The following is a 23,912-nucleotide window of genomic DNA, read 5'->3' on the forward strand; positions in this document are numbered from 1 at the left end:
TTATGGATAATTCGGGCTCAGAGAAGTTGATTAATTTTCTCATGGTAACACAGTTAACATGTGGGCTGTGAACTTAGGTTGGTGAAACTTGCCATTATAATTTAGTTGTAAGGTACTATAGAAGTAGCCCTTTATATTTCAATTACTGAAACATGAAAAATTCTGCTAAGGAATTTTCTGAGTCATCTTTTTCCATCCAAAAGGTTTGTGGGCCACTAAAAACTTGTGATTATTTTGAAGGAAAGCTTTCTCTGAAAAAGACCAAACTTTAAAAAAAAAAATAGTTGGGGAAATGGTGGGATATGGACTGGATAGGCATCTTGTCACTCCAGGCCGTACTTACATTACACTCAGGCATGTGTTCCAATGGCCAGTGTAATCCCCTGGCAACACAGGAATCTGTCAATGACGGAGGTGCAGGCGTTCCACTGGCACATTCCCAGAGTGGATGAGGCCGACTGGCAGCTGACTGCCTGTTCCTGATGCAATGTCATGTGACTTTTTGCTGAAGCAATATCTAATAATATTCTAAAATTACCTTTTAGACTTTTTCTGTCTACCTTCATTTCACATTTATATATTCTTGGAAAGAAAAAAAATCCCTACAAATCCCAATTTAACCTTGCCAATATTCTGATGAAGATACGTTATAATGAATCACGGGAATTTCTTTACCGATCTCATGTTCTATATAAAAACAAACAGCTCAGGTACTAAAAGTACTGATCCAATTCTTATAGGACAGATTCTAATTCTTCCTGGCTTCAACAAAGTAGAAGCCCTACCAAATGATTTTCTCTGGATTGAAATATGTTAATATTCAATAAAACTTCTGATTCAAACTCATTACATTTTTCCTCACATACCAAAGGACAAAGACACCAGGCTAAATTTCTTTTAAATTATTTTATTTTTGTGTAAGCTAAAAGGAAATTTACACACTGAAATTTCAAAAGACCTTGGGCATGCACATTAACCTTGTTAGAGGTTCTTCTACATGTCTCTCTTTTTTCCATAGGAATTTCCCCAAACATTTAAAACCCATAGTTTTCACTGTATATACAGCCTAAACCATAGCAATCTATGATTATGTCATTTTACACTGTGCAAAATCCTCAAAAAATAGTGGTACAATAGAACAAAAAAATCAGTAACAAGTAAATTCCATTGTAAGACATTCATATAATTTGGTCCTTCTCTGAATCAAACTGATTTTAAACACACACAATCTCTTTAAACCCCTCCAATCAAGTTCTGACAGTGATCCATACCCTATAACAAAAGAGCAATTGATTAAGTACCTTGCAAAAGGCCAAACAGCAATACGCCAGATTGAAAAGATTAAAAAAGCCCCAAAATGTTAACAAAAGCCAGATCTGAAACCCATCATACACAAATTTAAAAACCAATTAAATGGGGGACTTTGGAGCTTATTTATGATAGCAAAAGTAATTCCACATGTAATATGAAAAATCAAGAGGACAGTCAATGCAATCTGAAAAGACTGAAGGGGATTTCAGACAGTGAAGATTTGAGGTTTTTTTTTTTATTTCAAAAGTTTTGTAAGAAGGACACCACCAGTGTATTTCACAAAGACATAAATGTATACACCCCAGCAACACAAAAAGAATAAATCTTCAAAAATGTTTACCCCCGATTATTTACATTTTTCTAATATAAATTTAGGACTTCAGTATGTAAATAAATGTACATTACTATGTATACCTTTCTAGTGCGGCTTACCAACAAATCAGCTGAACTTGAATTTTTTGTTTTTAATTAGAGCAGGTATGCTTTTGATGGTAGGGAAGGGATGGGAAAAAGGAAAAGCAATAGTAACCGTCCAGTTCACGTCAGTTATCAGTCTGCTTTTTCTTGAGAGCTTGTGGAAGGTGTTAACGTGGCTGGGAACATCAACACCTTGGCATGCATGAACGTTAAGTCAGGAAGGCCAGCGATCACCTTGATAGCTTCTTCACTCAGGTGTTCTTCTCTTTTCGGTTTCCTATTGACAAATGAAAAAAGACAAGTGTGTTAATGTGACTTTGCCATAGGTCAAATGGAAGAAAATCCACTCTCAAGGTAGACAGTTAGCAATCTGAGGGGACTTGAGTATTTTTTCCTCTGCTAATTCCTGAATCTTGTAACACTTTTGTGTAGTGTGCTTTCTGTGCCAAATGCCAAATCTTCATGAAAAGTGACACGTGGTCTATTTATGTTCATTAAAGCTAGGCATGCACACACAGATACTCACGTGCATACTTGGACAGCTCGTGTACTTTTTAGCCTTTACATTACACTAGAAGCATCTACCCAGGCATAATTTTAAAACGTTACTAAGCAGAAATATAATGCTGAAGCCTTAGTAACACTCCACCTAACTGGATTTCTCCCTGTCCCTCCACCCCCTAAAACAACCTCAGCATGAAACAAAGTATGTCTAGGGCAAGACTAAGTCATTTTAACCTCAGGCTTTATTCTCAGTGGGGAATTCCAGGAGAGAATGCTCTCAGCTCACTAAGACCTAGTCTCAGCCTGTTGGGATGCAAACAGCAGGTCCAAAAGCAGCAGCATTCAGGGCTGGTTGCTGGTGTTATGCATGTACACAGGCAGAACGGAACTCTGGGAGAGGGAAATCTCTAAATCCTATGGGTCCTGTGGATGAAGTATATTTTGCTGCAATGGGCCCCAATATGAGAAATAAGCAGTTTGGTGCCTAGCACAGACATGAAAACCCCTGGTGACCCAGGTCTACTCAGCAGGTGAGCCACAGAAAATGCCAAATGAGCCTCTCAAATTGAGCACATGATTGCAATTCAAACTTTATTTTTTCCGTGATATTAAATATATTGAAGGAATAGTTATACAGATTTAACTTTAGACCAAAGATCATTTCAAATTGTTCATTATAAAAAGCCTACTTCTCTTTTATGGGAAAGGACAGCTGGTATTCTTAGATGTGACACAAGTTATTTCTTTGACCTAAATGTTTCCTTTTTCCTTGGATGGGGTGCAGGAAGCCAGACGGTAAAGCAAGAAAGGAAGGATAGCTACAGGCTTTTTTTATTCCTAGGACTTTTCTGTTACCATGTTGAATCTAGACTGAAAAAATTTTATAGAATGAATAAAAAATCCAACGACTTTTAGGACTAAAGTTCTTCAAAAGGGAAAAAGCATCAGGCATATAGCAGATGAACCAAATACTGCATTCAGTACTAGCTTCTTAGAAGAATGAAACAGCAATCCAACATTTTTTTCTGATGAAAATCTACATTTTAAATTGCAGTTAAATAGTGGCAAAACTATTATGTGGGTGTTTGATGGCGAACTAGGTATCTGCATCATTCCAAAATAAAACCAGATACATGACAATTGAAAACCTGGGACTGTATAATGGAAAAGGTCAGCTTCTCACCAATCATCAATCTCAGCACCACTAACAATGGAGTCAACTAGATGTATGGACCTTCTGATGTGATATAACACCTAGGATGCATTCTAGCCAAAATATTTACCCTGAATTCAGCAAGCCTTTAGATATAATTTCCAATTTACAGGAAAATAGGGAGATAGAAAACACAGTAAATATTACTTTAAGGAAGCAAACAGACAAATCCAGAGTTTTTAGGACATTTTGCAGGACACCCAGACTAATCTTTATACAAGCTACTGTTATTAAACAGAAAACAGAAGGAATGAGGAGATATGCTAGGTTAAAAGGGACTTAAGAGCCCTAACAGCCAGGTACAATAGTCTTCAACTGAATACTGGTTTGTACAAAGCCGAGAAAGGATAGCTGGAGAAATCTGAATATGAAATGAAAACTCACTGAAATTGACAGAGGGAGACCACTAAGACTAGATTCAATTCACTATGGACTATAAAATCTCATTTTTGGTGGAGCTTCCCCTCCCATATATATATTTGCATAGAAAAAGATCTGAAAGAATATACACTAAGGAGTCTTAGTGATCCTGAATGGTAAGAATGTGATACTTTCATTTTTCATTTTTTTTGGTCTGGATTTCCTAACTTTCTAAAATATACTTTACTACTTCTATAATGATAAATGGTTATTTAAAGCAATACTGAATAAAAGTGCACCTAAATGGACTTCCCTATTTGTGGAGTACAGTTTGGGTGTAGGAACAGAGAGCAAAAAATAAGTTTTTACCTAAGAAACAGTTGGTAATTATTCTAGGGTTTTAAACAATTGCTTTATTTCAGAGGCAATATGAAATTATATTTTAAAACAAAAACAAGTTTACACAGTTTTAGTTTGTGTATTTATTTGTGGTCATTGTGGATGGCTGTGAGCTAGTCTTCTTAGAATATGGAAAGAAGTAAACACTTAAGGAGAATTTGAAAATAAAAAGTTATGATCATTTCTCAAAGGTAGTGACCTAATTTTGATCTCTATTCTCTCTAGTGAAGATTTATCCTTTTTGTCAATAGATTATAATCGAGAGTCCAGGAAAAAACATGATCAATTGTTTTTTAATTCTTGTTTTTGACAAATGTGCCAAGACCTTTCAGTGGGGAAATTTTTCAACAGTGTTCAGACAGCTGGATATCCACCTGCAAAAGAATGAATGTGGACTCCTATGTCATACCATATACAGAAATTAATCCAAAATGGATTAAAGACCTAAATGTAAGAGTTGAAACTATAAAACTCTTAGGAGAAAATCTAGGTATAAATCTTTGTGATCATGAATTGGGCAATGATTTCTTACATATGATACCTAAATCACAAGAAAAATCAGATCTTATCAAAATTAAAAGCTTTTGTGTGTCAAAGAATACTATCAAGATAATGAAAAGACAACCTGCAGAATTGGAGAAGATATCTTCAAATCATTTCTCTGATAAAGGCTTAGTATCCAGAATATACTTAAAAATCTTACAACCTAACAATAAAAGACAAATTATCCAATTAAAATATAGGCAAATGGCAGGGCAAAGTGGCTCATGCCTGTAATCCCAATACTTTGGGAGGCTGAGGAGGGAGATCGCTTGAGCTCAAGAGTTCAAGACCAGCCTGGGGCAACATACTGAGACCTTGTCTCGACTAAAACAAAACAAAACCAAAAAAGGCAAAGGATCTGAATAGATATTTCTCCACAGAAGATATACAAATAGTCGATAAACACATGAAAAGATGCTCAATATCATTAGCTATCAGGGAAATGCAAACCAAAATGTCAATGAGATACCACTTCAAATGGATGGGCTATAACCAAAAAGACAGTAACAAGTGTTGTAAGAATGTGGAGAAGTTGGAATGTATGTTATTGGTGGGAACGTAAAATGGTGCCATCACTTTGGAAAAGTTTGGCAGTTTCCCCAAAAAGTTAAGAGTTCCTATATGACCCAGCAATTCCACTCCTAAGAGAATGGGAAACATTTGTCCACACAAAAACTTATACACAAATGTTCATAGCAGCATTACTCATAATCGTCAAAAAGTGAAAACAACCCAATTATCAACTGATTAACGGCTAAGCAAAATGTGCTATGTTCAATGAAATATTATGCAGCCAAATACGGATACACGCTACAAATATGGATACATACTACAACATGAATGAACTTGAGAACAGAATGCTAAGCAAAACCCAGACACAAAAGGCTGCAGACTGTAGAATTCCATCCTTGTGAAATAACCAGAAAAGACAAATCCATAGAGACAGAAAGCAGATTAGTAGTTGCCAGGGCCTGGGGAACGAGAGGGATAAGGAGTGACTGCTAATGGGTACAGGGTTTCTTTTTGGGGTGATAAAAATGTTTTGAAATTAGATAGTGATGATGGTTGCACAACTCTGTGAATATACTGAAAACCAGTGAACTGAACACTTGAGTTAATTACAAATTTTTATCTCAATAAAAAGGCCTAAAAAGAATAAAAGATCTATTATTTTTGGCACTATTTCTTTGACCTGCATAAACTTCAGTTACAGGTCTATGGCTACTAACTAGCTGTCACTAGTTAGTAGTGATTTATAATAGCAAGTAATTTTCCTCCATATTAGGAAAGGTAGGCAAGAAGATGGAACTATTTTAAAACTAAGAACATGGATTTCTTTAAAAAGCTCAAAGTGAGAAGTCACTTTCACAACTTGTGTTCCAAAAGAGAAGAGCCCATATAAATTCCCTGACACATTCAAAGGCACTTAGTAAAGAATACTGGCTATTGTTTGGTCCATGTCCATTCTCTTCTACCTTGACCATTGTTTTAACTCCTCTTACCCTACAGTCGATCACAATGCCTTTTCACTTTATCTTCTGCTTTTTGTCAATAGCCAAGAAGATTTTGCTGAGCTTTTTTGCAGTTCACTTTATTCAAGAGAAAAATGAAAGAAAACCTAAAAATAAGATACTAAAAATGCTTTCTGAAATTATGCCACAAGCCTGTCTCTGCTCTATACAATTGAGAATCACGCGTTGGGACATTTTACAGTATTTTAATACTTGTGAGCATTTGTATTTACCATTTTCAAATGACATTTCTCAAAACAGAAAATACAAAGTTGGCAACTTGTTCTCTCCAATTTTTGTGTTAAATATGATGCTGGACAGGTCCTAGCGAGTAACTCAATACAGAATTAGCAGACATTAACTCCAGGATACATGATAAGTTCATTCCCTATTAGTATAGAACAAGAGAAAAAATAGCTTCTTAAAGTGATAGGGCTTGGAAGAGTTCTCTAGATTCAGCATGTTTCAAAGATGAGTTAAAGAATCAGGAGAGCCTAATGTGGTTTAGAGCTCCTCCTAATGGCACAAAATGAATTCTCATCATTGCGATGTTCAAAACTATAGTTCTTTGGTCAGTGAGGCTGCAGGGGAAACAAAGTGAGGAAAGAGTAGAACTGTCCTAGAAGGGGTTGTCCTAAAAATAGCAGGCGGAAACCAAAACAATAAAATCATCCTTTTTTGTTTTTAAGTCAAATGTGCGTTGGCTTTTAGTTAACACATACAAATTTCTCATCCATTTTTTTCTATGAGAGGAATTTCAATTTGAAGAAGTGATTTATTTGGAAAGAGAAAAAATTAGAAAAAAAAAAAAAATCCACATAGCCACATTTACAAGTAGGTTCACTGAAGAGGAGACTTTGGCGGTGCCAGGTGGCATACTGTAAAGAGATGGGGCAATGAGAACAATGGAGAGAACTGGCAGACAAACAAGGATTTACATGCTACAAAGCCATTCTAGGGAAAAGTTAAAGGTAGTCTACAATTATGAAATGTATAATAATGTATTTCATAATTATATGTATTGGTAACAAGAAAAATCTGGGGGAATAAAAGCACACAAAGTTTTAAATGACAATGTGATAATTCAAGCTAAAGTTAAGAGTGATGAACATTTATTACTCACAATAAAAATTTTTAAATGGATGTTTTTCTATAGAAGAATCTATTTAAAATATAAATCTGAATTTAACATGTGATTGGTATATATTTATTCAGGAGAAAGAGCTATAAGACTTCTTTCAAAGTGGGCAACCAATGGGTAAATAGTTCCACTTTAAAATGCTGATGAATCACGGATTGACACAGCAGAGTCGGCGTGCCAATCAACCAGTATTTGCTTTTGCGCTAGTGATTTCCTGGTTCAGAATGACATCTTCCTGTTAGAAACTGGCTGAGTCTCATGGTTAACAGTAATTCAAAGCAATGGATTGTACCAGCCTAATCATATGAAACTAAAGATTTTCTGAATCCCAAACACATGGGCCGAGTGACATTCCGTGCCTTTAGTTCCAACATAGGGAGATGGTAATTACTTTTCTATAGGACATGCCTCTGAAGGGGCTTCTAGAAAGCTTGGTAAAGTAAGGTTTTACCTCCCAAATCAGAGGTGCATGTCAATGAAAATTCCAAGAACCATCTTAGCCTGCAAGTAAAATGATCAGCCTAAGTGACTCCAGGATTATAAAACTGGGTTCTCAAAGATGATCTTCTCAGCAATTATGAAGAGAAAGGGAGAGTGTTTCTATAATGGCCTTATGATCACAATACTTAATCAGAATTAGTCTCTACAAAGAGGAGGTGGGAGGGGGGAAAAAAACCACGTCTGTCAGCCTTGGCCAATCTCTTATGAAATAATCCTGTTCTATTAAGTTCATAATTAAATATAATTTGATAATATTTTCTGGACTTGGGCATCGACTGACTTTTATAAAGCAAGTTGTAATACAATATATTGAAATGCTGCCAACTTAACATGCTTTTTCCTTTGGGCCATTTTGTCTCAGAATTCAAAATGTGGGTACAATTGACACTAACTGTTTACCTGGTAGATGTGCTTGTCTTCTCTACTGTAGACATGAGTCTCGCAAATGCATCAGTCACTTTGAGGCTTGAGGTGGAGATTTCCAGCTTAGAAGTTGTTAACTCATACAACTCCGGATCCACACCTTATAGTATAAAATGATAGTCAGTGATGGCAGGCTGCAATGGGTTACCCAGTTAGCCACAATCCAAGATGCAAACGGCAATATTCTGTAAACATCTGAGTCTTTTACAAACAGAACTATCTTCAGAACACTGCAATACTGCATTTATTTTTTAAATTATGAACTCTACTTTTTGGAGTTTTTATAAAACAGGAAAATACTTTTCAAATTCCATTTTGGAATGAATATATCCTTAAGCTAGCATTTATGCAGCAGATGCTACCCAAATATTTCTAAAATTTCTATCTGCTATAGAAAACTCCCTCAATTTGGATCAGGAAGGGATATAAAATAATCAATGTTTTATAAAAAGAATGTCCATGATATGACATCCCATTTTTCAATTAACTAATCTCATTTTAAAAATTTTCCTGTTTCCTCACCTCCTTATTTTTTCTCTATTTTCTTCCACTGAAAAAGATTTAGAAGCTAATATAAAGTCTCAAACGTGGTAAATGATCTGGTTCGTTTAAATATATCTTGACTAAGGACTAATCATAAACATATACCACATAGTTCTTTCTTCAGGTTAGAGGTGGGGAGGGTAAAAGATTTTCAGAAAAGGTGAGTAAAAGTACCACTTTTGGACAAAATGAAAATTATCTACAGGGTTAATTATATTTCTGTAGTCTCATATCTGAATCTGGTAGTCATTAGTTCAAATATCTTGTTAGAGTAATTCAAAAGGAAGCTCAGAGGGTTAGATTTATTGCAAAAATTGATTTAAAAAATCTCCCCCATCTGACTTCATTAAAATATACATATAACTTTGTATATTTCTCTTGTAATACAGATTTATAGCAATGATGACAATAACATTGAAAAGAACAGTTTAAATATTTTAAACTTGTTACACTTTGGATAATAAAGATATTCAGAGGAAAAAAAAAAAGTTTTTAATCCTACACTCTCCTGGTACCAGCAAATAACCTGAGAAAAAAAGTCCATGAGTCGCAGGGTGTAACAGCAAAGCAAAATTCTAAGGAAGAATGTCTTACAGTTTCTGAAGTTTTTACTTATGATTTCTTTTAAAAAAATGCCCTGTAAGATCAGCAGATAAAGTTATATATGTTATATATAAATGCATATATTTAGAGTAACAAGTTTTTTCCTTTTAAGATACTTAGCAAATTAAAAAATCAGAAACTGACTTCTATTAGCCAACTTTACAGAAGTAAACAGATCTCAGATGTTTATAGAAATCAGACAAGCAAAAGCGACTTCCACAGTTACGAAGTCTAATGAGGGAGGAAGGCTATAGAAAATGTATGTTGACTCTCCCAAGTTCTCAATATTTCATTAAGGTACAGTTTCAAAATATACTTTAAAAGGACTTTCCTTTGTGTTCCTGTAATAAGAACATGGGTTGCAATTAAAATGTAAAAAATTGTATATGTCTGTAAAGGGACCAAATGAGCTCAAAGTACTTCCCACTCTCTAAAGGCTAGATTCCAGCAACCACAAAATTAAAGTTGCTGTCTAGTGTATAGGGCAGAATAAATAACTGAATTCTGACTGGCAATAGGAAAGTGCTAGTAAAAACTTAGTTGGGTTTATAAAATACTGGCCACTTGGCTCTCAAACAGTAAAGTGGCAGATTTAAAAAAAAAAAAGACAACAAAATCACACCCCCAAATAACTACCACCACACCAAAAAACCCCCCAAAACTATGGTTAAATTTTTCAAAAACAAGACAACTATTTACTATAATAATTGGAGAATAATTTTTTTAATGGAAGGTCTTTTTTTTTTTTAACAGAGCCTTAATGAGGCAGAGTTTAGTTACATTACTAAAGCTAGCCAACCAAGTTCTATGCCAACCTCCTAAGTCTCACACACAAAATAATTAACCGCAAGCTAAGACGAAATGACTTTCCCAGAAACAAGTCAGAAAAAATGCAAGCAAGTGGTGAAATGGAATACTAAGGAAGGTGTTGATACCTGTAGCTTGATGGTAAGTTTTAACAAAACCCAATAGCAATAAAAAGAAGCCAAAGCAAATATATAGTAATCAAATTTATATAGCAGCTAGAGCATATTAATGAAAATATTGAACAAAAATATTTAAAAGGCTCCAAAGTAATGAGAACTGCATTTGACCATGCTGATTTCACTTCCATTACAGCTCTAAGCTTCTGAAACCGCTTGCTCTTCTTGCAGCTGTGTACACTGAGCCTGATTATCAGGTCATTTCTGTACTTCTTTATATAGCCACGTTATTTGGGCTCCTATGAATGGTTTTTAAATGAGTTTGAAATGTAACCAAAAATTAAATTTAAACCAGGTTTTTAGGGACCCAAAAGAAAAACAGTGACCTCATTCAAATGATAATACAGTTTATGACAAAACAAAGCTGACAGCAAATTTAAAATGGGAACCTAATTCTTGGGAATATAGTAACAAAAGGATATACATGTTTTTGGTTGTCCCTCCCACCCCCCAGAAAGTATTCTAAAATGTCAGACAATTAGCTTACCCAGGTCATTGCATAGATCAAATGTAAATTTAGAAGTAATTTAAGTAAATAGTACAATAGCATTTTGAAGTCAAAACCAGAGAGATTGGTTTTTCATATGCTTGCAAAATCTTGAAAACAGTAAGAACAATTAGGGGCTTGGATTTGAGGAATCCAGTCACTCTATACCAAATGACCTTGGAACTTCCCTGCAGCAGAATCAAATTTCCATAAACAAATCTCAAGGGCTTCCTGGGTCCCAGGTTCACTCTGAGCTGACTATTAGTCTCCCCCATCCATATCCCATCATGGCTGCTCAACTGTTGGAAGTGGGTGGTAGCACTATCTAGTGGAATAGCACAAAACCAGTGAATTTTCAGGAACCAGGCTAGTTGTAAAACTAGCTACTAGTGGGGACAGAAAGGGACTCTCACTATGCATTCTGGGCATGGGCATCTATATGGCACCCCAACAGCTGTCTGGTGATCAATGGGCATGATTACCAGATCACACGTTGGGACGACAGTTATTAAAATAATACTGAATAAAATGTAAACATAAAAATGCCATTATAATTTTAATCTTTTATTCAGTTAGAAAATGACAAAAGTACATTAGTCCTTTGGTCAATGAACTGAACTTTTGCAGGGCTGAACATTAACAGGCACTCCAGTAATTTTTAATTTCTAGCTTTTAGTATCTCATAGCAATTATTTTCTACTATTAACTTTTGTAACATTTTTTTTCCCCATGGAAAACTAACAGTATACTTTCTATTTAAGAGCTACATAAAAACAGAAATAGTTCTATATGGTACTATATACTTAGTGCTAGACTCCAACATTTTGGAACCTAATTATATATTTAGCAGCACTAATAAACAACTAATTGAATGCTGGAATTCGTAAAGGTTATATTATTACAGGCACTACAATGTAAAGTCATCTTTGTATACTAAAATATTCTATCTCTAAACTTGTATTTTTTTCAAATGGCTTTATAGAATATGCTTTTAAAAATAAGCATATAAAATATCACATTTTCCACTTAGAGGGAAAAAATCCCAACAACCCTGCCTTTAACTCTCTAAGGACATTAGGGATGTTTTATTCCTAGAAACTACTTTCAGCTTTGAATATTAACACTCTGAGAAAGTTTTCCTTGAAATACATTTCACGTAAGTCATTTTTTTTTTTTGTAATCAGATACTAGAAAATAACAGATGAAAGAAAAGTATTAAAAAGACATAGAGAATACAATCTACTTGTTTCCTTGTTTATAGGAAAGTCAAGTGATGTGGTCATGCTTTTAGTAAATAAACTGGAATTGTGGTTTTAACACTCTGCTGACCTGGGATTGTGGTGCTGCTGCTAGAGCTACTGTCATCCACGGGCCCAAAGAAATCAAGGTTCAGAAGAGTGGAACCTCCACTAGCTTGAAATTCAGTGACCGTGTTGGTAGGCAGCCACACAGAAGGTAAGCCAAGGGAGGAGGGGTTATGTGTAAAAAGGGGTAAGACACACACTTGAACATGCAGGTTATAATTAGTAATCATTACACATTTTAAAAATCAACATTAAAACAATGTGTACAGTATTAGTTTTTCATTACTAAGGACATTTCTAAAGTAACAATTTAATTCAATGTACATTTTCTCATGTACAATGTAAAGAATGTAACACTTAGTAAGGTTTTAGGAGTTCAGTTCCTTCAATCAAAACTGGAAGCCATACCAGAAGGACCAAAAGGAAAGCGTACCCGTTAAAGGGAAACAATACTTTAATGTCAACCCAACATTAAAAATCGCTGTACATGCCCAAATCAATCTTTCATGTTAGTAATGCTGGTTTCTAATTAATGCTTTTTAAAAAGTGACAAAGTTGTCAGTTTCAGGACACGCACCAATATGTTTAGTTTAAAATAAAATAACATAATAAAGAATGTCATAACTACCCTACCCTGATGTGCAACCTCAAGCTGTACTGTTCCCCTTTAACTCTGAAACAGTAATCAGAAATAGTACACATTTTTAAAGAAGTTGTTTGTTAATAAAAAGCATGATGATTTGACTGAAGACACCAGACAACAGCAAAAAGTGCATCCAGGCTTTCCTTCAGCACTATATTAATTCAATTGGATGCTTTCCAGATATCCTAGGACCCCACTATAAGGCCAAGCTGATAGTGTCTTTTTACGATGGCAAAATAATTGCCGTTTACACAATGACAGGTGTTTTAGACAATGGCTCGAACAACTTAAGCACAAGGAGTAAGACCAATTACATCTTGGGATCCACTTAAAACTTGTGGTGTCAACCCTAGAAACTAGCATTGGTGCGTTACTTATTTTAAAGAGCCCACATTACATTACTGGAATAAGTTATTCCTTTTTGAGGATTTTCTTTTAAAGCCATAAGTGAAACCAATTATTTTTAGAACTGCCTACTAACATTTGGAGACACGCTTTAGAAAAGGATCGTGAAATTTATTTTCTATTTGCATGTAGGTGCTCTATAAAATATTAAATCTAAAAGCTACTTTAAGTCAATAAACATGGATCTATGCACATTGTTTTTGGTTAAATAATTGTGCTTTGTGCTTTGAAGCAGCCTCTAGCCACAAGACTTTGCATCCAAGAAAATTCCATAAATTAAAACTTACAGAAAAAAATTCAAGGTAAATTGGTCCTAGCTAAAATTTTTTAAACTACCTAGATATTTGTAAAAAATAAAGAAGCTTACTTTTGACTAAAGATAAACTAAAATTTTACCTAACTACTATTACCTATATTTGGACATTAATACTGTTGATAATAGTAACGGCTGGTTTCTTGAGCAATTACTATTCAGAAAGAAAGCCTGAATTTCCAAAGATAAGAATAAGTTATGTTCAAACAAAAAAAGAAATCAGCAGAGAGAAGTTTGTCTGAACTTTGTAGCTTTCTTAACTCTAGCTCTGGTGCTAGAGGCTCTACGGAGAGACGTACCATCTAAAGGGTTAGTAAGGCCACTGCTACTCCAGTCAAACTGGACGGGTGGTAGAGACTCCTAGAGTTGAAAACCAAAAAATCAAAATTAATCAGTACAGGTTGTAGCAACGTAAAGAATCCTTAAAAAAAAAAAAAAAAAATTATAGCAAGACTATTAGGCAACAAAGTACCTAAAGACAAAATTGGGATAATTCACAATTTCAGAAGGTTACCTGCAAATATTAGCACAAACTGAAATTGCAAAATTTACAAACAGTACAGGTTATTGACATTTAAAAAGCTGTATCTGGGAAATGAAATTATCTTTACATTTTTAAACAAATTTATGAACTGATTATATGCCAAGATTTCAATCTATTCTCAAATTGTGATTTAAACTATTGGTGTGATTACAATAAAAAAACATGATATAAAATGAGAAGATTCAATGTCTAAGGTCTGTCTGGTTCCTTACAATTTTCCAAATTTTGAAGAAAATCATGGGCTAATAAATGAGACATTTTTAAAGTGTTGATTTAAAATATTTATTTTAATCAACTTCTTTGATTTAGAAATTACATATTAGATACCAGAATTTAATTTTGGGTGTCATCCTTGTACAGGGGCCATGCTAATCTCCTCTGTACCTTGCCAATTTTAATAATGTGTTGCTGAAGTGAGCATAGAATTTTAAAAACAAAACTAAAGGGATGCTCAGGCCGGGCACAGTGGCTCAAGCCTGTAATCCCAGCACTTCGGGATCCGAGGTGGGCGGATCACGAGGTCAGGAGATCGAGACAATCCTGGCTAACACAGTGAAACCCTGTCTCTACTGAAAATACAAAAAATTAGCCAGGCGTGGTGGCACATGCCTGTAATCCCAGCTACTTGGGAAGCTGAGGCAGGAGAATAGCTTGAACCCGGGAGGCGGAGGTTGCCGTGAGCCGAGATCGTGCCACTATTTACTACACTTCAGCCTGGGAGACAGAGTGAGACTCTGTCTCCAAAATAAATAAATAAATAAATAAAACAAAACACTATTCCAGGGGTTTAAATTTCATAACTGTCAAACATATAAAATAAGCAAATGGTAAATTTAAGATGGAAGGCAGTGCAAAAACATCTTTAAAATGAGCATTCACACTTCATTTTAAGAATATTCTCACAAGAAAAAGATGTTGGTTTCTTTTTTCTTTTCTTTTGGGGGTGGTAAAATAGGCTGTATTTTATTAGACTTTTGATATCAAAATGTTATCAGTTTTGGACATCGCTTAACACTACACTTTATTGTAAGGCAGGTACTGTTAAAACTTTGTGTTAATTTTTTTCTGGGTAGGTAAGGTCATTTGCTGTTTTCTATAGAAAAGGAGCATGAATCAGTTATTTTTGAAAAGTCTAATCCATGCTATTATAATATGACTATCAGGATAACTGGGATACCAATGACAGGCAAATTAATTTAAGTATTTAGTCCCCCAAAATCAGGTCCAGCCTGGAGCCAAGGTATAAATTGAGTAAAATACTATAACATTAGTTAGTGGGTGCCAGGGCTAAGGGATGGTTGTGGGGTGGTGACTATGAAGAGTGTTCTTAATAGTGGTGGTGGTGGTTACATGAATCTATCTATGTGATATGATATAGACCTATATACACATATTTACCAACGTCATGTTCCTGGCTTTTACATTATAGTATATTATGTAAGATGCAACCATGGAGGAAACTGGTGAAGGGTGCAAGGGACTTCTCTGTACTATATTTGCAACTTCCTGTGAATCTGTAATTATTTCAGATAAAAGTTTAAAAACTGCTGAAAACCTAGTTTATAACCTACCTGCACAGCTAATAAATATTTAGAAAATATCCTCTTTAGCTGATCTTAAAAGGAAACAAACATCTCTAAGCATTCTAGCAGATTCAACTTACTCCACTTCTAGATCAGTGACACCTTTGCTCATAATCCACACTGAATGGACAAAATCTAGGTTTATGCAGTAACAATTTCTGAATAAATGGAGCAAGTTCTTTCATGAATACATTCTATCTGAATGATGTCAAGTAGCTGGGTGCTTAGAAATATTTCAATGATTTGCTGAAATCTGAGCTTCTCAAATAGGGTATGGTATTTAGAAGACAGCCAAAATCATAATGAGGTGATACACACCAATCAACATTTAATGGAAATGAAAAAAGGTGAAAAACAGGATACCAAAGCAAAAAAAGATTAAAACTAATGATGTTCACAAGTATGGAAACTCAAGAGAAAGCATGAGAAGGAAGCATTTTAAAACTACTTGAAGCAATGTGGTATGAATTATTACTACAGAGAAAACAGCACTAGGCAAATAAGGTCATAATAAAAAGAACAAAAACATGGAGACAGGAGGCTTGGATTCTAGTCCTAGCAGTACCACTAATACATGGTTTTGGGTAAATCACTTAGCCTTTCCAAATGTGTTTTCTTGCTGTAAAAAGTGAGCATAGTGGCCAGGCGCAGTGGCTCACGCCTGTAATCCCAACATTTTGGGAGGCCGAGGTGGGTGGATCACTTGAGGTCAGGAGTTCAAGGCCAGCCTGGGCAACATGGTGAAACCCATCTCCAATAAAAATATAAAAATCAGCTGGGTGTGGTGGCAGGTGCCTGCAATCCCAGCTACTTGGGAGGCTGAGGTAGGAGAATCGCTTGAACCCAGGAGACAGAAGTTGCAGTGAGCTGAGACTGTGCCATTGCACTCTAGCCTGGGCAACAGAGCAACACTCGGTTTCAAAAAAAAAAAAAAAAAGTCAGCATGGAACCAGATAATCATTTTTTCTTCTAGCTCTAAAATTCTGATTCACAACTAAAATATATCAGGCAGTCTAAGAGAAGTTGCTAGTAGTGACTAGATAGATAACTGCTAGTCAGAGTGTTGACCCTACTTAATGATGAATCAAGTGTAAAGTATTTACTAAGACGGAAATCAGTAGTGGTCACAATGGTGTGACCTTGAAATTTAGCAGATAAAAATGAGAACACACACACAATCCCAAAAAAGCTAAAATTACTGTTTTCACCTGTAAACTAAGTTAATACATTTCTAAACAAGAGATGCAATAGTTACAAGATCAATGAATACAAGCCAATTTGGAAGACAAAAACAAACTCAATGGGTACCAAAATTGGGATAGAACAGACAGACCCAAAAGCATGTAGTCATAATGGGAATTATCCAATTGTGCTTGTGCTAAGTTTGGAAGCCACTGTTGCTTCTAGCACTAAAGGCTAGAGCTGTTCCATCTAAAAGAAATAAGACTAGTAGGAAGATGTAACTTCCTGCATGGCCAAAAAGTAAAATTATGTATATACACACACACATATTTGTGTGTATGAAATCCACATACGTGTGTGTGTGTGTGTGTGTGTGTGTATGTAGCATGCCAAACTAGTAAGAAGTATCATTTTCTAGGCCGGGTGCGATGTCTCATGCCTTGTAATCCCAGCACTTTGGGAGGCTGAGGCAGGCAGATCACTTCAGGTCAGGAGTTTTGAGACCAGCCTGGCCAACATGGTGAAACTCCGTCTCTACTAAAAATACAAAAATTAGTCTGGTGTTGTGGCGTGTGCCTGTAGTCCCAGCTACTTGGGAGGCTGAGGCAGGAGAATCGCTTGAACCCAGGAGGTGGAGGCCGCAGTGAGCCGAGATCATGCCACTGCACTCCAGCCTGGGTGACACAGCAAGACTCTACCTAAAAAAAAAAAAAATACACACATATAATATACACACACACACACACACACATACACACATATACATACAAACATACATATATATAAAATATATATATAATTTTCTGTAAAGAGACTCTTTAGAAAATGTACTTTAGATGTTTGTTAAATTTTTTTTTTTTTCAAGGCAGGGTTTCACTCTGTTGCCCAGGCTGAAGTGCAGTGGTGTGAACATGGCTCACTGCAGCCTCGACCTTCTGAGCTCTAAGCGATTCTCCCACCTCAGCCTCCTGAGAGGCTGGGACTACAGGCTCATGCCATCATGCCTGGCTAATTTTTGTATAGGCAGGGTTTTGCCATATTGGTTAGGCTGGTCTTGAACTCCTGGGCTCAAGCAATCCACCTGCCTTGGCCTCCCAAAGTGCTGAGATTACAGGCATAAGCTACCACGCCTGCTCTGTTAAATATTTTAACCTGAGTCAGAGGTATGGAGTCAAGCAAGGACCATACAATTCTGTGATGGAGGTCAGGCATCTTAGCACAAAATTCTAAACACGTTTTTTCATTAGGTCATCTGGACTACTTTTTTGTCAAGTCCACAGTGAAATTATATAAGAAACATAAGCTATGACAATGAAATACACAGTAAGATCAAATCAGCTAGAGGCAAAAATGACAGGCAACAGCTAACTGACACAATAAGCAATAGTTTATGGGGTTGTAAGGTGGAAGTGGTTAGATGGAGGAGGAAGCAAGCAAAACTAGCAACAAATGGTCTCAATAAGAACAGCTCCATTTTCAGTGAATGTACCAAGTAGTTACTCAAAATCCTTTCCTAGTACCTAACACTGTAGGAGTAAGAATGCAGATGGAGGCAGAAATAAAAATGTGCCATGGGAAAGGTAATTCTGAAATATGCATAGACAGGGCAGACCTGGGAGAGCAGTTTATAGCCAGAGGGCATATCGGGGCAACAAAATTAAGGTAACTAAGAACAGATTCTACCTATGGAGACATTCTGCCCAAGCCACCTTGTCTGCTGCCCAACCATCAAGGCCAGGTATTATAAACATGGCCCACTAATTCAGTGCTAGTAATAAGCTGGTTTCAAAGTAACATTTAAGCTATGTCCAAGTATAAAACATAGTGGTACACAGCAGTAATATTAGATGTTTCCTGAAACACACCTAAAATGGCAGGACCTATGCTTTACACATTTTCTAAAGTATGTTCTTCAAAACACTAGTTCTGCAGGTGTTACCACTCCCCTCTCCTCTGGTCTCTGCCAAAAAAAAAGGTCCTGTGGCCAAGTAAATCTGAGAAATAAATTAAAATTAAGGCCATTCACTGCAGGACTCTTCAGTGTCCTTAATGTGTGTTGTGATCTCTAAGGGTAGTTATGGGGCTATGATATGAAGTATTTCCCAAACTTACTTTACCCTGGAACTCTTTAGTGAACCATCTCTAAATGGTTTTAATGGGGATTTAATGTTCAATGGGAACACATTTTGGGAAAGGCTGTTCAAGTATACACTTTTTGTGTTAGATACAATTAAAGATGACATCTAAGGTTAAGAAATGACAAAACATGGCAAGAATATGTTTTAGAAATGGTAATGTTCACTTAAAAATACTAAACTTCTAAAAATACAATACTTAACCAGCACTGAGTCAGTTTCTAACTTGATATAGAAAGAGTAAGCACGCCCAAATGGCCCATTTTACCCAGACAAAAAGTGAGAGAAGACTTTATATTAACATACTAGTCTGAAAAAAAATTTGTGCTTAAGTGTGCCAAGGAGGTAAAGGATAAGAAAGGCAAGACAGTTTTCTGGCTGGGTGTGGTGGCTCACACCGTAATCCTAGCACTTTGGGAAGCTGAGGTGGGTGGATCACCTGAGGTCACAAGTTTGATACCAGCTTGGCCAACATGGTGAAATCCCATCTCTACTAAAAACACAAAAATTAGCTGGGCATGTTGGCACATGCCTGTAGTCCCAGCTACTCGGGAGGCTGAGGCAGGAGAATTGCTTGAACCCGGGAGGCAGAGGTTATAGTAAGCCAAGATCGCACTACTGCACTCCAGCCTGGGAGACAGAGCAAGACTCCATTTCCAAAAAAAAAAAAAAAAAAGACAGTTTTCTATTTTCCTAATCCATACATTGTTCACTTAAAGGTCACATCATTTTCGAGTTAAATAATCATTTTGCTTAAACTCTAAAAACAAGTTTAAGGCAATGGACATACCTAACCTTTACTACTGCTTTATAAAATTTCACAGAATTCCAGAAAAAATACTAGTTCTGCAGGTGTTACTACTCCCCTGTACACTAGCAGACTTATAGAGTTGGTATAAATACAGTGTTTCCTTTTTCCTTTTCTTTTTCTTTTTAAAAATCCAGCACTTACCAGATTTGTGTCAGTAATTATGATTACACAATATTCAAACTGTAAGGGACTTTAGAGATACTCGTTTTAAACCCTTCAATTTATAGATAAAGAGACTAAGGCCTGGAAAGGTTTAAGAACTTACCCATAATCACCCATTTCTCAAATTGAGCTTTTCTGTTTTCAAAAATTAAAGATTTGTTCATTGTATTCCAAGGGATGTTAATCAAAATCACATTCATCATTAAATCAAGCTTTAAAAATATTTTTAAAACTAACAGTCATAAATGAAGGAAAAAGGCAGTATGTATGGATATACGTGTATATACATGCATAAACATATTTATACACATATAGATATTTTTACCTGGAACTGATCAGATGTACATGTGTTCATATCTGGTGACATGGTGGCTGTCTGACCGATGGAAGCTATTTTTTCTGCAGCAGAAAGTGGTTTCAATGGTTCCTTGGTGGGCTCTAACATACCCTGAAAAAGGAATATTAACCTTTAATGGTGGTGAGGGGCACAGCCCACAAGCTTAAGTTAATCTATCAGAAAGGAGAAACTAAAAAACAGGTCACTTGGAAAGTATTGAAGACAAAAAGGAACTAGTCTTTTTGTTTTTTTTCTAAGAAACATTTTTAAGAGACATTTTAAGGTCTCACTATGTTGCCCAGGCTGGCCTCAAACTCCTTGGCTCAAGGGATCCTCTTGCCTCAAGCTCATGTCACCACACCCAGCTATTCTTAAATTTTATTTACTGAAAATCCTATAGCACTATAATGAGAACCATTCACAATACCTTTAGAATCAAAAGTTTTTAAAGCAGTACTTTGTATTGTAAATCAGATGTTTTAAAGTACAGGGTTATTACTGTCACATCAAAGCATAAGCACCAACTCGGGATGGGTGGGGGGAGACAACAATATGTCACATCTAACCTCTAAAAATCCAACACTTTAATGACACTAAAATGGAAAGGGCACCCTTTGTACACATTACCCCATGGTGGTGTGAGAAGTGAGAGCTGATTCTAAAACACGCCATATAATATGACATCTATATCCTTCAGTGTAAATGTAATGTTTGATCCTGATCTCTATGATGGCACTGGAAACTTAGAACTTAGTTCCTTGGACAGGCAAAGCAGATATACAGCCTTTTTAGAGAGGAAAACATCTTACAGGTTCCACAGGGTTTGTTACAAATCTAATGTACCTTTTTTTTTTTTTTTTAAATTGAGCTGGAGTTTCGCTCTTGCTGCCCAGGATGGAGTGCAGTGGCGTGATCTTGGCTCACTGCAACCTCCACCTCCTGGGTTCAAGCGATTCTCCTACCTTAGCCTCCTGGGTAGCTAAGAAACAGGTGTCCGCCACCATGTCTGGCTCATTTTTTGTATTTTTTTTAGTAGAGATGGGGTTTATCCACGTTGGCCAGGCTGGTCTTGAATTCCTGACCTCAGGTGATCCACCCATCTCGGCCTCCCAAAGTGCTAGGATTACAGGCGTGAGCCACCGCGCCCGGCCTAATATGCTTTTTGAGTAAGAAAGATAGATGTTCAGTATGGCTACAGAAATAGGAAAAAAATCAGTATTTTTCAACACTCTACCAAACTCAAAATGGGCCATAATCTAGGTCTGAAAAAAGTCAAACTGTTACATGTTTTAAAATAATATCTGATAAGCTTTTGAATATTTTTCAATCAAAGGTTATATCCTAGACAAAATCACCCTTAACTGGACCAAAAAGAAACAAACAAACCAAAACTCAAAGCTGCTAAGTCATTAATGTTAGAATCTGTACATTTCTAAAATTTTCAGGACAATCCCTGCCTCCTCCCTTCCCCAATAAAATAGGCGTAAACTAAAACAGTTTGCAGAATCAATTCTTAACAGTAGCACATCTGAAAGGCTTTAACCCAGCAGCTAGAAAAATGAAAGAAGTTCATGGTCTAACTCAATACCACAAGTATTATACAGGCCCTCTAGTGTGCCCTTATGCAGAGTCGATACATTTGGTAAACAATTACTAGTCTCAGCCAAGACTTGTAATTTGAATGATCACTTTAAGCAGTGGTTCTCAAATTGTGATCCCCGATCAGCAGCTTCTGTGTCACCTTGGAACTTGTCAGATGTACAAATTCTCCAGCCTACCTCAGAAATATTGAACAAGAAACGGGGGTGGCGGGGGGGTGCTCAGCAATTTGTGTTTTAACAAGTCTTCCAAGTGATTCTGATACACATGAAAGTTTGAGAACCAGTGGCTTAAATGATCATTTCAGGTACTATTTCTCCAAGTGAGATCAAAAGATTATTGAACATCTCATACATATAAGACACCATGGGTAAAGTTAGCTATAATTAAAACTTGGTATTAAAAGAAAGGTTTCTAAATGAAAGATATCACAAAGATGGAGGAGGGGAGATACATTTATATTCATTAAACTTTGGTATTCAAGCTTATATAGAAATAGTAGCTATAGGTATGAGCTGACAGATGTGAAAATAAACCGGAAAAAAGATGGCAGGGAGGAAAGAAGTGGAAAAAAAAAGTCCATAGAAATAGTAAAAATATTTCTAATGAAGGTTGAAAAATAAAGCATAAGCTTTAGCTTCTAACTCCTCACAAACCTCACAGAACTGGTTAATGGGGTGAGGCTACACATTAGCATTAAGTAGGTCACTGCCCCTAATATGCTGAATGAAAGTGCCTACAAATTAAATTCCTAGTTCCATAACATCAACAACCTCTGGACTGCTACTCCTTGAGAAGAAAAGAAATCCAAATAACCAAAAAGTTAAAGAAATGTTCAGCATTATATTTACCTACAACAGAAAACAATGGGGATCATCAAAGTGTTTTTAAAGTGCATGATATAAACCATTTACAAAGGAGTAAACACTGATTTAAAAAAAAACTCTAGAAAATTCCACAAAAATCAAAATGTTCCAATTCAAAATCAATAATTAGTGCTTATTCATGGAGAAAGTTTATAGATTTAAAGGTCAAGTTCCACAGCAAATTAACTGTCACATGCACATAATGGGTTGTATAAATTCTATACCAAAGATTCCTTCATTATTTTTCCCTTATTTCCAATTTAATGGTTAGAGTAATGTTTTTAGTTTGATGGAACATTTTTATTCATCAATAAAAATATATATTTTTTATCAATAAAAATAAAGACACACCAAAAAACACAAACATCAAACTTTAAAATATGACTGAGTCTTGAGAAGGAACAGAATGAAAAGGTCTGTTTTCTGGTACTACCTGGCATATCTGAAAAAACAAAATTCAACACATTTAAAATATTAATGGAAAAACTAAGAACCCATTTTAAGTCCTGGCTCATTTAAATTTCACTATAATTTGGTGTTTCTAAGCTTTTATGTACATCTATAGCCTCAATATTGCATTATTTAAAATTAATAAATGAATTAAAATAAATTACTTCGCTAGGTCTTCAGATACTTCAGCTTTTTCTTTAAAGCAAGTTTAGAAAAGAAAAAGAATCCTCCAAAGGTGCATTTTACAAACAGTTATATATGCTAATATTAGTAAGATAAAAATTTTCAATCTAAAACAAAACAGTATCTGTAATTAATGAAATATTTTAAAAGTCCTGCGATCAGTATTTGATGGGATTTATGAGTTCAAAAAAGATCTATTTATACCCTTCAGATTCCAACACTAAACGTCTCTTATATAGCATGACACAGAAGTGTATTTTAAGATGATTTTACAGAATAAATGCAGTAATGATAAACACATGCAGAAAGATTTTTGTACTTACCAATCCTGCTGCATACATGGGCACTATAACAGGCTGCTTCTTATTGCCCGTGAAGAGCTACACACACGTGTTAGACAGAAAGAACAGATATTTAGAGAATAATCTATCATACAATGAAATAGTTTCCAAATAT

The 23,912-nt window shown here is 35.7% G+C and overlaps 1 protein-coding gene across 1 annotated transcript in view; it reads right to left on the minus strand.

Moving 5' to 3' along the window:
• Window positions 1-891: 891 nt before the first annotated feature.
• The window catches only part of AFTPH (aftiphilin), a 69,067-nt gene continuing 46,046 nt past the window's right edge, over window positions 892-23,912 (minus strand). The window contains exons 5-10 of the mRNA XM_011945306.1: window positions 23,780-23,836; window positions 20,347-20,469; window positions 13,904-13,964; window positions 12,269-12,352; window positions 8,300-8,423; window positions 892-2,005 (exon numbers count right to left, since the gene is read on the minus strand). Of these exons, the coding sequence (XP_011800696.1) occupies window positions 1,861-2,005; window positions 8,300-8,423; window positions 12,269-12,352; window positions 13,904-13,964; window positions 20,347-20,469; window positions 23,780-23,836 (594 nt within the window). The 3' untranslated portion in view covers window positions 892-1,860. The remainder of the gene's footprint in view (window positions 2,006-8,299; window positions 8,424-12,268; window positions 12,353-13,903; window positions 13,965-20,346; window positions 20,470-23,779; window positions 23,837-23,912) is intronic.

This window comes from Colobus angolensis, unplaced genomic scaffold (genome assembly GCF_000951035.1).
Source record: "Colobus angolensis palliatus isolate OR3802 unplaced genomic scaffold, Cang.pa_1.0 Scaffold24, whole genome shotgun sequence".
Lineage (NCBI taxonomy): Eukaryota > Metazoa > Chordata > Mammalia > Primates > Cercopithecidae > Colobus > Colobus angolensis.